Consider the following 16,301-nt stretch of genomic DNA (forward strand, 5'->3'; position numbering starts at 1 on the left):
GAATGTTTAGAATTTCATTTCAAGATCAACCAGAGTCTGATGTTGACAAAAGAGTCTAAATAATACAGAACAGCTACAGTCACCACATTATTTTACCCAGAATGCTCTGCTTTGTAAACTTAAAAAGGAACAGTCTGATATTTTGGGACAAATTTGTTGTGGGCAAAAAAACAAACTCAGTTTTGCCCACAATAAAACAACAACAAAAATCCTCTATCTGAGTATATGAAGCTTCACCCAGCAGCCAATTAGCTTAGCTTAGCATAAAGACTATCTGGCTGTGTCGAAAGGTAACACAATCTACCTACCAGCACCTGTAAAGCTCACTAATGAACACATTTAATACTTAAAGAAATGACCAATCCCGGCTCAGAATGTTTATCTTTCGTCTGTGTTCGTACGGATCAAACAAACGAGATAAAACACGTTAATCAGTGAGCTGCAGAGATGCTGGTGGGTACATTCTGTTCCCTTTGGATGGAGCCAGACATGCTAGCAGTCCCCCCCCCCCCCCCCCTTTGCTTCCAGTCTTTGTGCTAAGCTAAGCTAACCAGCCGCTGGCTGTAGGTTCATATTGAGAGTGGTATCAATCTAAGATTAAGACTAGATAAACTCTAGCAGTCGGGGATCATAATGCTGTGATTTATCTTAAATATTTGTGTTTTTCTGTTCTTAACTTCAGCATTACAGTTTTACAATCTTCATATCTCATTACACTGAGTGCATCACTAACGTATATGTATATTTATGATTGTTTACTTAGAGTGTATAAAACGCTTTTTGACCGCACAGGTTTTTCTCAAAATGCTAACATGTTTAATATCATAGTACAATATAATATTTGGTCAAAAAGTGTTTAGGATAATAGATTTTTGTCAGCATTTGAGAAAAAGTGAAAATTCATGCTTCACCTGAGTGAAATAATTCATCATATACTGATCTATATACGATTAATAGCTGCATTTTAATGAAACACAGTTGTCCAGTTTTCTCCTTTTTCATCTTTTAAAACTAAATTATTTAAAAAATATAATGTCAGTTGACCTTTTTAATCAATAATCCACTTAGTGGACGTTGCGGAAAGTCAGTTTTTCTCTTTTTAAACGCATGAGAGGATTCCAGTTGGGTTTTTTTTTTATGCCATATTTACAGCTTTGTAAATGCAGGTTTTCACTAGAGCAGCAAAACATTTTCAGCCAGAAAGAAAGAATTATGGCGACACCAGCGCACGAGAACAAATGAAAACCTGCGTCCAGACGTCTCTCAGTGGCAAATGTTTTTACGTTACTAACCTAAAGTTACTAAAATGAGTTCAGGACTCCGTCGGCTCTTTCATAACGCCTCGAGTCACAAAGTCAAAAAGTGCATTTTTTTTTTTTTTTTGCAGTGTCAGCTCTACAAACTGAATGCCTCCGGGTGGTCCCTCGCGCGATTCGTGGTAGAATGCAGAGCAGCCGCTTCATGTCGGCGTCGAGGCGTACTGCTGGAGTAGCAGAGAGAAGCAGGCGGTGCACACGGTCTCCGGGAGGATGGAGGAAGGCAGCGGCAGCTCGTTGGACACGCAGCTCTCACAGAAGACGCCGCCGCAGTTCTTACACTGTTTCTAGAGACGAGGAAAGACGGTCATAAAAACACACGGGGAGAGAAAACTAAGTGTTCAGCTCACAGTCTTACGACTTTGAGTAAAACATCCAAAAGGCCCAATAAACTATCTGACATTTATTTAGATTTTGGCATTAAATTATGCAACAGATCCAACTGAAGATAAAAAAAAGGAACCATAATAAAAAGAACCCTGCAGAGAAATTAAAAACCTCGGCATCGTCCACATTGTCAAAATCAGCTAAATATTCAGCCATGACATTGGGAATCTTCTAAACAGCACTAAGCTACTCCATCTGTACTGAAACACAACAAACTCTGAACACACCGGTGGCTCTCTGACTCTGTTCTCTCTCTGTTGTCTTCCTTCCGGCAACGAGTCACCTCTCACGAGATTTCAGAGCGAGACTTCTCCTTGAGTGACACGATAAGCAGTTATAGTTGTTATCATAACAATCTGAGCCGGTCAGAGGCAAAACACAAGCACCGTTAGTGGACGACAAATTGACAGCGAGGAGTTTCCCGGAGTCTGTCTGTAGCGTTCTCCAAAAAATGACACACTTAGACACAAAAAACATAGGAAAATAGAGTTGGAAAAATACCAAAGTTACCCTTTAAGGTAAAGACCGGTCCGCTATGAGCGTCTCTAAACGTCTTCCGACTCACAGTTCACTCCACATCATAAACGTTTAATGTGACAAGAAGTTCCATCTCTGTACCTTTGTCTTCATGAGGGAGTCGTCCTGTTCACACATCGTACAGACGGAGGGCTGACTGATCTCCACGAAGGACTCGTCCTGCAGAAAATACATCAATAAGAAGACGTTTGTTACAGCCATTAAGGGATTTGAAAGTAGTTTTTCTCTTTTCCTCATAAACAGATCCATCTTCTCACCTGTTCGTCCTCATGGTGTGACCTCGAGGACCTTAAAAAAAAAGGTGCAGAAGGGGATAAATTAATAACAATATTCCCTCAAATATATACGTATTGTTTCTAAAAAAAAAAAAAATCGACTTACAGGCTGGAGCTCAGACTTGTTCTATCCTCTGCTCCTGTGTTTAACTGGTCGCTGTCCCTTTTGACTGATGGGGATTCTGGGACACGCTGTCAGTGGAAACACACACGCATACTAATGACACACAAGGACACGGTAGTTTAAATTTTGCAGACTCATGACCGCAAGGTTTACTTTTGGGATGTTCTCTGGGAGTCTCCTCTCCCGCCGAGGAACGCTGGACTGTCCGGCGTCCTGGTGATGCTCGCTCCTTCGCCCGCGCTCTTTTCTCAGCTCCAGCTCCAGATTAGACCTGAAACAAGACAAACACGATGCAGTCAACACAAGTTTCTACTCCAAAAAACAAAACATTCATCATAAATCGTGCTTCTGTCCGAAGAAAATAAATGAATAAAACAAATAAAAGACGACAAATATAGCTAATACAAATAGAAAAAATAGAATTAATGCCACAAATGAAATGAAACAAAGGATTTACAATCACCATAAACAAAGAATACCCTCACGGATAATGTTTACCATTCACCCTGACTCTACCTGTGCTTCCTCAGCTGCTCCACCTCCACCTGCAGACTCTCGATTTTGTCCCCAAACTCCTGTTTGAAGAGCCGGTTGGCCTCCAAGGCCAGAGCCCTCTCTCTCTCAGCCTGTTTGCATCTGGTCAGGGGAGGGGGCAGGGGAGGGGGGGTGTTACATAAACTTATGGTAAAATGAAAACGTGACGGAAAAGAAAAGAAAACATGGTGGGAACTCAAACGAAAAAAAACAAACAAAAAAACACACTAACAAAAAAAATAAAAAATGAAGAGCTGACTGAAACCCAACAAGGAAAACTTTCACCAAAGAAGATGAAGCCGGCTGTTGTTTGTTTATTGTTTTATTAGCCTAATGAGTACTACAGTTTACACCAATGTTATGTTCACATACAATTCAAAATTAATGAATTAATTTTGCCCTTTTCTTCTGGCTTTACCTCGCTCCTGTCCCGGCTGTCTACACATTGGACAAACATCGGTTCAGTCTCTGCTGGCTGAAGTTACTCAAGCACAGTCTCTGGTAGTGGTCTTATTCTTTGGAATAACATTACAGCAAGTCCACTACCTCCCAAACATCCAGGACGTTGTCCATCAAAAACTGTTCAGACGCCACGCCATCTACTCGTCTTACCTTTGCCAAAAAAAAAAAAAGCATTAATGCTGTATTTTTAAGAAATAAATTAGAACTCAGATCCGTTAGAGAACACAAGGATTTAAGGGCCACTAAAAGGATCGATTCAGTCCACACTACTCGAAGCTGATGCTGGAGAGCCACTGCAGGAGGTTGTGGGAAAATGTGTTTTTTTATTATTATTATTAATTTTCAACAACAAAGGAGCATCGTACAGAAAAGATAACATCCTAGTTTGGTTATTTCTATATGAGACAGGGTTGTATGTTTGTATTGAGACTCATGAAAGCTACTACTGCTGCAGCTGCAGCAGCTTCCCCGCTGCTGAGTTCAGGTTTCGGGCCTGCTTCACCACATGCTTCTCGCTGAGTACGCCGTTAAAACAAATAATGACGATGAGGAAAAAAAAAAAAATAATGTGAGAGTGGAGGGAGAAGAATGACAAAACAGGACAATAAGATGTTTTTTGTAGGCAAAATGGTTCCGCCAAATAATTATTCAAAAAGAGCAAAACATGGCTGTGGAGAGAACTGTGCTCACCTGGTCTCCATCTGCTTTACAGTGCCGCTCATCTGGTTTATCTTCTCCTCCAGGCGAGTGATGGCTTCACTCTTCTGTTTAGAGCCGGCGTCGGCACTCTGAGGAAGACGAGTAATGTCGGTTCACTGGAAACAATATCTCAAATGTTTGGTAACTGCAACAGAGTTGTGAAGTCGCACCGCTGCTTCTGGAAGTCATTACTTTTTCCCCCATAATAAAGTCAGATGACTGACAGCAGCACAGATTTGTATATCTTTAGATATAGAAAATATCTGGTTCTTTGATTAAAAAGTCAAAAAGGTAGAAGAAGCCTGGGCACATTAAGACTTTGGGGAAGAAGTTAACTACGACTCCCAAAGGGCTTTTCAGCAACAATCATCCAATCACAGAGCTTCAAATGATATCACATGCTCCGCTAACGGCGCTGAAGCTAAAGATTACGTTTGAGTGAAAACCCAAAACTCAGTCTGCAGATTAAATGAATGTCCTTTTGGTTTCTCGGTCGATGTTAGATGAGTTCAGTAACTACGGCCTTTGACTGGTTTCTCCTCTGCAGCCGAGGCTTGTGGGTATTGTAGTATTCATTGAGAAAAACTGGAATGATTAATGTTAACAGGTTACAAGTTTATTATTATTGTTGTTGTTGTTATAATTATTATTTTGAAACTTTTAGCTTTGGATTGAAACAGATTTGGGGTATTTGAACACATTTCTGACTTCTATTAGATCTAATACAAAACACTACTGTGTGTATTAGCGCCATTATTGTATTGGAACAAATAAAACATTTTGAGAATCAAGTCATAATATGTTAAGACAAAAAAAAGGAACTATGAGAATAAAGTCTTGAAATTTCAAGAAAAAGTACTACAAGTATAGTAAAACCCTTAAAATGATATTAATCACAAATGTTTTAACAGAAAGAGTGATTTCAGAACTCATCATTGTGGAATTCAGCAGCTCTCTTCTCGCCCGTTTTGAAACAAAATCCAGTGTTTTTATATAAATCACAGTCCAGATTTTGTTAATAATAATGGAAATTTGCTGACATGCAGGAAAAGACACATTTGACATCCAAAGACAGGCAGAGGTGTCTGTTAGGAAGCTACATTTCTGAGGAGAGAAGCTGCAGCGAAGGCTGCTTCGCACCACAGATTCACAGATTCCACACTTAAAAAAACCCGAGAAGCGTAAATGAGGACATTTGTGGATGTTCTGCACGGTGAAGCTGCACCGACGCGGTACAAAACATCCGCCTCACCTGTGACTTGTGGCTGAGCTGTTGGTTGATGACGCGGAGGTCCTCCAGCTGCTGCCGGAGCTCCACCAGAGCGTCCTGCTTCTCGCAGACGTCCTTCTCCAGCATCTTCATGGACAGCTCCATCTCCTGCTTCATCCCGATCTGCACCTCCAGCTCCTTCTCCACATCCTGCACAGAGAGTGTCTTCTACTTCACATACACACTTCTACCTCAATAAGTTCTGCACGTACGAATTGCAAAAGGCATCTATAGACACATACTTTCTCTCAGAATATAGAGAATTTAGAGTAGAGGAGCATTTTAAAAGAGCCTGAAACTCACCAATCGAAGCAACGTTTCCTCTTTGAGCTGCTTGCGTGTTTCGCCCAGCGCTTGTCCGTCTGGTGCCGAGTCGCTTCTTGAAGCCTGAAAAATACAAATATTGACATTGCAAATATACAGTATATTTTAAGTATTTAACCGTAAAGACGTACTCGAGTTGGCTTTTGAAAAGAGTGAAAATGCTATCAGCAATATGGACGAGAACAATACCTCAACATGAATATCTGTCCTATATAAATATCCATCACAACACGACGAATACGATAAATCATAAACGGATGCTTATTGCAATAACTATGTTGGATTTCAATGGATTATAATAGAGCAAAACTCCTCACACGTGTTAAACAAAACACTTAAGTAATACATTTTCTTTGTGCTTTTATAAAATCGTTCATTTAACACCTAAACTTTGTAATTTGATGACACAACAAGATATCGTCCGGTACAATTCTAATAAAAGTTGGTAAAATGTTGACTTGTGAAGGGGATTCTTTCCTAGGGGGGAGTATAAACAGTTAAATGGATGATGCGCTCACCTTCCTGGACTCCAGCTGATACGAGCTCTCCTCCTTCACTCGCTCCACGTCTTCTTGTAAAGTGATGATCCGGTTATTTGCCACGGCGAGCTGCGGAGACAAAAAGTCAGGAGAACACTTCCTTCCGTGAACAAGACAGAAACCCAGCAGCTGTGTTGGAAGTTCAGACCCTCACCTCTTCTGTGAGCTTCGTGTTGGACTTTTCCAGAGCGTCCACCTTGGCCTGGAGGTTGTTTACCGACGCACTACGAACACAGACAGAAATATCCCATGAGTCAGCAGCTCAACGAGCAGCTCAACGAAGGCGGTGAGATGGGGAGACGGGTCCCGCTGACAAACCTCAAATGTCTGTTCAGCTCCTCCACGTAATTCTTCTGGTCGAGAATCGCCGTGATCTGACCGTCACTGAGAGAGAGGAAGAGAGAGAGAGGAAGATGAATGAAACGACGAGTAGCTGGACTTAGCATGTTAGCTTAAAAAGACTAGGTGCTGCGCTAGGTGACCAAACGTAACTACTGTATTCCTTTATCTTCCTCACAGTCAACATGAATCTGTCGGCTACAACAGGAGGCCGGATCATTGACCGCAATGAGCAGACAAACATTTGAACCTGATGGCCGGTAGATCACGCGTCACCTACTGAGGTCATAAGTAAGAGCCAATGTAATGTCTTAAAAATCAAAACAACTAAATCTATGAAAGAAAAGGGGGAAATACAAAAGATTGTCCGTACGGAACCCTCCTCTAGACTGTAATGTGACTACTGTTAAAAAGTCTTAAAAGAGACAGTGAATTAAAAATCACTAAAAGATTAAAGATCAGAAAGCAGCACTCATTTATAAAGTATAACAAAGATTTAGGAATCTTTGAGTTTGTGTCTAAAAGTAGAAATATAGCTACTGTAACTAGCAAATGGTTATTTAACGTTATTCATTTTGCTGCTAGAACAAATATGTTATTACAGTGAACTAGTGATAAGTTCTGTTAAGGGTTATTTTTGTATTATCTTTGACCTCATTCTTCTAACCTGGGATTTAACCCGCAATATAAAACTCTGTCCTGTAACTTCCTGAATATTTTTGTTGATCTGTTCTCGTTTCTTAGCTCACACAATTGTTTTCTTATGATTATAATTGTTCTTGTGCAAAATAAGAAATAAAAAGAAATACATTCTTTAAACAAACAAATAAGATTTAAAACAAATATAAAGTATTCCTAAAAGGGAAGTAAAGAAAGCAGCGCTCACCCCTCTGCACTCTTACTACTGTGTCCACCATCTTTGAGGTACATTGAAAAATCAATCACGCCGACCTGCAGAAGTGATTTAGGAAGAAACAGATAATCAATGAGAGTGAAACCACACTATAATAAAAAACGAATAAATAACAGGACTACATGCTGCTTCTATCCTTACTAATGTGGGCACAAGCTAAGATGTGCAGGGTGTTTTCATGCAGTACGTCGTTTTGGATTTTCAACACATAAATGTTTTGTCCTGGTTAAGACGCATTCAGGTTATTTAAGCAGTATATTCTAGCAGTCGGTGCGGCCTCTAATTAACGACAGGTTGGTAAGTGGAGAAGTAATGATCGTTTACCGAGCTGAAGACAAACTGGCCTCCTGCCAGTCCTCTGGCTTCAGCCGCAAACTTAAAACCAATTAGAGATTTAGAAAAGGCCGTCCATGTCGATGGAATTACCTCAAGAACAGTGATGAGGGTAAAAAGTAGCTTCTGTTAGATCTGCACTGTAGACTTTTTTTTTTTTTTTTTTTTTTAAACAAAAAACACAGTTTTTTTTATAGTCCATAAATTGTCCAACGCAAAGAAACACAAGTTTTTAATTTGAGGAACAATAAAACAACAAAAAAACACATTAATATCATTTAATCACATTTAGGTTATTATATGTTTTATAATGATTGGATTATTATATCACTATAAAAACCTTTTGGATGATCTTGTGTGCGTTCAGCTTCTGAATGAACAAAACCGACTCTGGAAAAAGAAAATCTTCTTCTTCTTCTTCCAGACGTTTTTTTTGGTGAAATCTCTCCACTTCTTGAGCACGTGCTAGAGTATTTGCACACAGCCCAACACCTGCCCTTATATGGCGTTTAGGAGGCGTTACCTATGCAAATAATAAACACACGACTCTAATTCGTTTCTCTAAATACGAGAGAAATTTAAGAGAACGCTGCTGCTTGAGGCCCAAAGTGGTAAAACCTAGAAGTATGATTATTAGTCTTCTTCTCTCCTCTCCTCTCTTTTCCTTTCCTTTCCTTTCCTTCCTTCCTTCCTGTGACAGCGGGTCAAACATGCTCTTGTGTTCCTGCAGCTCCGGCTGTTTGTAGAAGTTAAAGTGACAGCAGGATTACCTGAGAGTCCAGGTCCTCTCCCTTCATACACAGATTGGCGTCGATGACATTTAGTCCAACGAGCAGCCCGGCGATGACGGCTCCCTCCTCCTCCATCATCAACGCGTTCGCCTCATAGAACTCACTGCGGAGACGAGACAGGAGGTTATTCTTTCATCTATTTGATCTAACCTGTAGTTTTTGCAGGATAGTCCCATTGAGATTTATAATCTCTTTTCCGAGGACGTCCCGGCCGACAACAACATTCAAGTTTCACAAATAAAAGTACAAATAACTTAAAACAAAAGAGATTACAGTCACTATAAATCAAGAAAGTTTTGACGAATAGGGTCTAATGAAAGACGCTTTTCTGTTGCATTATGGGAAATGTAGGACCCAGTGTATTTGGAGCTTGAGCCATAATAGGGACTAAAAGTCAACATCTGCTTCTTCAATTCTGACCACAAAGAAGGAAACGCTTTTTTACTTTGTTGTGACTTTCCCCTTTAAATTTCCCCCAAATTCGGTGCATGGAATGCGTCTGAAGAGAACTACATGTGGCCGTGGCTCTGGTTGGTCAAAGTGGGGCGACGTACGTACGTTTCATGGATAAGATCTTTGCCTCACTTCTACAGCATTATTCTAGGAGCCAAATGAGTCTCAACGCAGTCAACCCACCTGAGCAGGTCCTTTCTGTTGATGATGGTCTTCATGTAGTCGGAGAGTTTCTTCTGCATCAAAGCCAGTCGCAACCAGGCACGACCTCGTCCGAGAGGAGTTCTGGAACCAGATAAAGTAAAGAAAACAAACCGCTTCAGATCTTTAACGGCCGCCAGAGTTAACCTTTGCCACCTTTTGTGCACGCATCTTTGAAAAGCGCATAGATCATCAACAAAAATCGGCCCGCGTCACGTTGGGAATGGATATATCGGACTCACCTGAGGCCGGGCAGGTCTTTGACACTGGCGGTGATCTCTCCTGCTTCAGGCGTCAGCTTCTCGACCAGCTCCAGCGCACCCCAGAATGACTTGTTCTGCCCCAGGAAGGTCTTCTTGGCTGACGGTTGAGAGACGGTGCTTGTTGAGACGTTTCATTTTTGAGGTCACAGAATCATCACACAAAATACAGAGCGACGGAAATCTACCCGCGAATCATCTTTTAACAGAAGTGTGTCTCTGCTGTTGGTTTGAATAAGACGGACGATGTAAGTAAGTAAATAGTAGATTTATGGCTTTTATAGGTATTCTGAAAAGACAGAAAAATGTCCTGTATGAACATTTTTGTATGGTTACCAAAGCGGTCGAGTTCTCGAACTTTTACCGACTTGTAAGAGCCGTCAACTTACGCAGCTTTGAACGGGTGACAGCGCGCAGAGCGCCGAGTACGTACTTTTCAACCCGTGCTTCAGACAGTGCTCCATCACCACAAAGAACTGCTGGAGAGGTGCGTAGTCGGAGTCCAGTGTGCGTCCCAGGTTGAGAGCGGACTCGATCAGGCCCTTGATGCTCAGTTTGGCCATGTTCATCAAGTTAAGCCTCTCGATCGCAATGGGATCCTTGGGATCTAGAAGAGAAGGAGAAAAGAGGGTCACCCTAGTCCTCGTAGTAATGACACGGAGAACGGACGAACAGCGGGAACGACTCAGGAGATAACGTTATCGAGAGCTGTCACACTTTAGATGGTTCTGTATTTCCTTCGCTGCTACGAGATCTCCAATGTAGTAGGAAGTAAAAGTAAAGCAGTTTAGAAATAGAAATACAAGACGACAAAATGAGCTTTAGTTGGAAATAAAGAAAAGTTATGTTTCATCTGTAAACACGAGACTTTAGGCACCAACGCAGCAAACCAAGAACAATTAATAACTTTGAAAGAAACCGTGGTTCAACGAGTAAAAACCCTAATAAAGTCGGCTCTTAATCCTCTGTGTGATCCATCTATGCGTTTATGCCTCATCTATTATTTACGGAGATAAATAGACACTGAGAGGCTTTTAGCAGAGTTTTACATTATTAATACATTCTTACATCTGGGCTGTAGTTTGCATGGACTTTTCATGTTTTAGAACTCAAAAAGTCTCGACTTCCAACTCAAAATGACTTCAACAAAAGTAATTAACACACACACACACACACACACACACACACAGCTAAGTCAGTAGCCTACATTTACTCATATTGTATTTCTCACTACAGACTCATACTAATACATATAAATCAACTAATAAGTTATGATATGTCATTATAGATTTATATTCTGCTACCCAGCAGTATATAAAGTAAATAAAATGAGCTCCACCTTTATCAGCAGCAGCATTAAAGTGATGAACACAATAATGCATCAACAATTATAATCCAATAACATAATATACATTATTCTGAAAAGGGCCAGTCGACATAATGCGCTCCTTTTACTTCTGGTATTTATCATATATATATTGACGTTAACATTTTACACTTTTACTTCAGGAAATGTTTGAATGAAGGACTTTTTGTTGACCTTTAACAGAGACTGTGGTATTTCTACTTTTACTGAAGTAAAAATCGGAGTACTTCCTCCATCAAGTTAAGATAGTCAGCTTCTTACAGGGAAGCATTCAAATATCACCCTGCCACACAAAGACATTTGCAAGCACCAACGGATGTAAAGTAAATGTTACATAAATTTGAGTTTAACAGGTTAACATGTGATAATATTGCAAAGAAATAAAAAATATCAATAGCAGCTATAATTAAAAGACCACTGTAGTTCTAGATTAGTAGATACAAGTCAGCATCCCTGATAATAAACAGTCATGGTCTGTTAAAGCTCCGCTGTAATATCTTTACAGTAGAGCTGCGGGTTGAAGTGCTGCAGTGTTGAATTTGACCAACTGGCCGGAGAAAAGTCTGAACTGCCAGCATTACTCATGAAAACCGTGGATCTGCCCGTCTGAGAGAGAGAGAGAAAGAGAAAGAGAAAGAGAGAAAGAGAGAGAGAGAGAGAGAGAGAGAGAGAGAGAGGCGTGGCAGGAGATGAGGAAGAGGAAAAGCCTCGCCGCACAGCTGATATTCTGTTTCCCATCATATCTCAAAACCATAAACTACATTATATATACCGATATACCGCAGGATGCATCTGTTCAAAACAAGCTTTGTGTTCACTGCCAGATCTAAATATCTGGATTCGGTTGCATGTTGTCTTGTTTTAAATAAAGAAAATCCACTATGTACAAACCTGTGTGTTCTATTTAGTCAGATTAAGGTGAACAGACAGCAAATATTAGGCTTTATATGATTCCTGTAAATCCTCACGACAAAACAAGCGGCACTTCCTGGTTGTTTTGCTGCGCGGCCCTGGCTTATTTACAAGCAGCGTCATCCTGCTGTGCAAACTCTCAGACATGAAACCGTCTCGCCCGACATCCATCGGGACAACGGCTCAGACAGACACGGCGTCACCACAGTTCACCACACGAAACATGTTGAGTCCGAGGACCCCCGAGGACCCTGTGTGGGACCCCCCGTGTGCCACCACGCCCCAAAAAAAAAAAAAAAAAAAGAGAGAGAGCTCACTGTGCACTCAGACCTCCGATGAGCTAACCCGTCACATTACCTTCATGGGCCGGCTCCGGGTCCGGCGTCAGGGAGATGTCGTTGAGCTCGCGGAGGCAGAGCCACTCGCCGTCGACGGACACGCGGAAGTTGCAGAGATAGATGGTCTCCCGGGCGGCCTGGGTGATCTTGTCGGTGGTGGGGGTGGGGGTTTCGCTCTGAGGCGTCAGATCAGACATGATGACTCAGCCGATGCAAAAACCAACACCAGCCGAGGGGGGAGGAAAGAAAAGAAGGGCGAAGTAGCTTTTTGTTCCACAAACCAGTGGAGGCCACCAGCCCCCCTCCCAAGAAAAGGACAAGTCGGAGAGAAGAGGGATGAAAAGAGCATCAAAACAAAAGAGGATAAAAGGCCAGAAGACGGGGAAGGCCCACAGCGGCTCTCAGCAGGTGTTAGAACGGGTTGCTGCTCTTCCTCCTCTTTATGCCTGCATCCTCCTCCTCTCCTTGTTACAACTGAGTGAAATACGCTGCTGTCTTGAGAGAGGCTGCCCTGCCCTCTCCTCCTCCTCAACACCTCCTCCTCCTCCTCCTCCTCCTCCTCTTCAACCTCTTGTAATCCCCTTTCGCACAGACTGGGGAGGGGGGGGGATGTGTTAAAATGCAGGAGAGCACCGTGCTAAATAATCACAGCCCTCCTCCGGTCGGCTCAGCACCGGTTCACTCTGATTTCACTGCCTGTGTGCACCGCGGCGAATGCACTGGGTGGGTGTCGACCAAAGATGGCCGACGGTAGCGCTGGGTACAGCAACACATCGTCACGTGAGCAGATGGTGCATGCGTAAAAAAAAAAAAAAAAAAAAGGAGGAGGGGGGCAGAGTAGCCAGCCAGTGCTAATGATGCAGCAGAGGACTCATCTGCCTCTCAAGCATCAAGAGTTTCCTCTGACCTGAAACAGACGCCTGTTATTTGACAATGCAATTATTGAGCCGGCTGCAGCAGGGAGAGCAGTGAGCAGCGAGGGCAGCGAGGCCACATGTCCAGGATGTGGATGGGCCTCATGTTATTCTAATTCCCACTGAAGAAAGCCGAGCGATGCACGTCTTAAAAACAGCCAGGAAACAAAGACAAAACGCTGTGTTTTGGAAAAGTTTCTACAGGCCCTGGTGCATGTTGGGAAAAAAATAATAATCAATAAATCAAAAGCCACACATGATGGTGGTCAAAGGGACCAAGCATTCAGAGGACTCGCTGCTCGTTTCACTCGGCTACAACAATCAGATTCATTTAGACACTTAATGCGAGTGCTGATTGGCTTTAAGAACCAGGAAAAGTTCACGTTTAAGCTCAATCATGTTGTGTGTGTGTGTCTGGTTGCTTGCAAACCACTCATTATATAAATGTCCTATATAAGTGCTCTATAAAAAGACCTCATTAACTAATTAGCAGATTTAATTAAATAATTACTGTATGTAATATCGATTCATCAGAATTATTGTTCCATCACAGATTAACACAAAATGCTTCAAATCGTAATCTTATTTAAGATCAGTGCTGTTTATTAGTAACTAACGTTTATTTTAATTATCGATAATCCTCAGATTTATTTCAACAGCCAAACCAATAAATGAATAACATTTATTTTTACAGTAATGACACAGTAGTACAAAATGTAAACCGTGCTTTGGTGTATTATTTTTACCTCTTAACTTAAAATGAGCTTTTTGCAAAATGAACCAAAACACCGGCAATGAGGAAGATCTTGGGTAGATAATAATGAGAATAAATATGAACCAAAATTGAAGTCTTACCCTCGAAACTAAAAATAAATCCGGTTTGAATTGAAATCAAACACTATTACTGACTGATTGTTATATACAGAAATACAAACAACAGTATTGTGATTTGTCCGTAACAGAGCATGTCTGTCAAAGCCTTTAAATAAACAAATCTAAAGGACCAGTATCAAGAATGTGGTCGATACGTTTTTAAAGAATTACTTTCTGCCGTTAAATCGTGATCAGGTTTTTTTTAAACTCCCTCATTGGTCTCAAAGATCCAGTATCGGTCAGGGCCGATTACTTTCTGTATGAATAAAATGTCCAATAAAATGTTTTAGAGCTTTCCCAGAGTCCAAAGTGACATATTCAAATGGCATGTTTCAGTCCAATACTTCAAGAATATCCAATTTACAATTATATGAAACAGAAAAGCAGCAAATCCACGCCAGAGCCAACGCCAACACATTTTAAGCATTTTTGGTTGATAAATTCTTTTTTTGATGACAAACTACATAATTAATTTACTTATCATCTCAGTACCAAACTCTCTCCCTGCAAAAAAAACAGCCAAAGTGACAAAATTATAAGAGAATGAAGGACTTATTAAAAACTAAAACATTACTCAACCAAAAAACAACTAACCAAATCAATTAAAAAGAGATATCCCAGAAATATCCTGTGTCATATTGTAATATCTTGGAAAGTCTTCAATGCTTTGGTGCCGAAACAGAACGCTGCTATCATAATGCCATTAGAATACAATATATATATATATATATATATATATATATATATATATATATATATATATATATATATAAAAAGAGGCAACGTTGAGTTAATCACAGACGACAATTTGGGTAGAAGTAAGCTAAGCTAATGTCTTCTTTAGCAAAAAATAACTGCAGATGTTTGGTTACTTCATGTGAAATGTGGATGACGACAAATATGAAAATGTATCACAGACACAGAGAGCTTTGATCTAAAAACAAATCCACAGTTAAATGAAGTTCATAGCAGCAACCAGTGGAGATGTAAAGCAATTAAACCCAAGTTGTTCAACAACAACAGTTATATTTACTGATTGATAAACCACATGGATTAAGAACTTTAAGTGTTAAACTGTTTGAGGATGAGAATCAACTGACAACAGTTTATATTACCTTCTATTTGACCAAAACACTAAAAAAACTGGGCAATATAAATACACTGTGCAATACTACAACTATTCTGTCTGTATATATAATATTGCAATACCACGATCATTCTGTCTGTATATATATATAATATTGCAATACTACAATTATTCTGTCTGTATAATATTACAATACAACAACTATTCTGTCTGCATATATATATATATATTGCAATAATATAACTATTCTGTCTGTATATATAATATTTATTTATTTTAGTTATTGTGGTATTATTATTATTATTGTGGATTTTTTACTTATTTAATATTCTTTACTGTTTTATTACTTATTTATAATTGTTTTGATCTTTTTGTTTTACTACAGTATGACTCTTGTTTGCATACTATCCACTATGCTGCTGTAATCCTGAACATGTCTTAAAGGAGCATCTTATCTTATTTATTCGTTAGCTAAGCTAGCTACTGACAGCGTTGTTAATTAAATCCTAAGCAGGCAGGAAGTTGTTTGTTTACGGTCAGTCAAAAGTTAGCTAACACTAACAAGCTAGCAATGCTAACAGCAGGTTGTTCTGGGTAAATTATGTTAATATGGATTATGTTAGCTAGCTAGTTAGGAGAATATCTGGACTTTTCATAAGTTCGTTGGCACTTACTTCTGCGCTTTGACTCAATTCGTTCGATCCTGAAGTCATACTGTCGAGGCAGAGTGGGTGACAGCGACCCAGCCTTCCCAAATCTCAAGTTTGAGGAGTTTAAAGCCTCCTGGAAGTAGATCACCGATGTCGGAGAGAGAGTCTCGTCGGGACTGTCAACGTGCCCGTTTCCATCCGAGGAGATTTGTCCACGTGCACTTTCTGAAGCCCCTGAAGATGATACATCTCCCGACGCATCCCGCTCTGCCATCCTCTCACCCTTCGGTTAAATTCACTTCATCTCTCCAGCAATCACTCCGCCTTTCGTCCTGTCCTCCACAGCCTCCACATGACCCGGAAATAGCTTGGCACTAGCATTTTGGTTTAAATCTATTGCTAAT

At 40.6% G+C, this 16,301-nt stretch overlaps 1 protein-coding gene across 5 annotated transcripts; it reads right to left on the reverse strand.

The window, feature by feature from the left end:
• Positions 1 to 1,325: 1,325 nt before the first annotated feature.
• rufy3 (RUN and FYVE domain containing 3) lies at positions 1,326 to 16,260 on the reverse strand. 5 transcript variants are annotated; one of them, XM_068720661.1, is made up of 18 exons: positions 15,922 to 16,260; positions 10,191 to 10,364; positions 9,740 to 9,857; positions 9,480 to 9,581; positions 8,823 to 8,946; positions 7,693 to 7,757; positions 6,786 to 6,851; positions 6,622 to 6,691; positions 6,447 to 6,536; positions 5,908 to 5,991; positions 5,587 to 5,754; positions 4,326 to 4,423; positions 3,156 to 3,275; positions 2,793 to 2,910; positions 2,622 to 2,707; positions 2,498 to 2,528; positions 2,322 to 2,399; positions 1,326 to 1,603 (listed from the first exon to the last, which is right to left on the reverse strand). In XM_068720661.1, the coding sequence occupies exons 1-18, from the start codon at positions 16,169 to 16,171 to the stop codon at positions 1,460 to 1,462; spliced, it is 1,986 nt and encodes a 661-aa protein (XP_068576762.1). In that variant the 5' UTR covers positions 16,172 to 16,260; the 3' UTR covers positions 1,326 to 1,459. The 5 variants fall into 5 exon arrangements, with proteins under 5 accessions (XP_068576762.1, XP_068576763.1, XP_068576764.1 ...); XM_068720662.1 differs by lacking the exon at positions 15,922 to 16,260 and adding an exon at positions 12,393 to 13,177; XM_068720663.1 differs by having other exon boundaries at positions 1,512 to 2,016.
• Between the last annotated feature and the right edge of the window lie 41 nt (positions 16,261 to 16,301).

This window comes from Cebidichthys violaceus, unplaced genomic scaffold (genome assembly GCF_023349555.1).
Source record: "Cebidichthys violaceus isolate CVI_PGR_0920_01 unplaced genomic scaffold, fCebVio1.0.p SCAF_26, whole genome shotgun sequence".
Classification (NCBI taxonomy): Eukaryota; Metazoa; Chordata; class Actinopteri; order Perciformes; family Stichaeidae; genus Cebidichthys; species Cebidichthys violaceus.

Bases quoted from the DNA above. Each gene is read 5' to 3' on its own strand.
- rufy3 (XM_068720661.1), bottom strand. From the start codon at position 16,171: ATGGCAGAGCGGGATGCGTCGGGAGATGTATCATCTTCAGGGGCTTCA. The intron at 9,858-10,190 runs GTACGTACTCGG...CTCAACCGTCAG, and splicing joins TCTGAAGCACGGGTTGAAAA to CCAAGAAGACCTTCCTGGGG. The intron at 2,708-2,792 runs GTAAACCTTGCG...TTCCACTGACAG, and splicing joins TCCCAGAGAACATCCCAAAA to CGTGTCCCAGAATCCCCATC.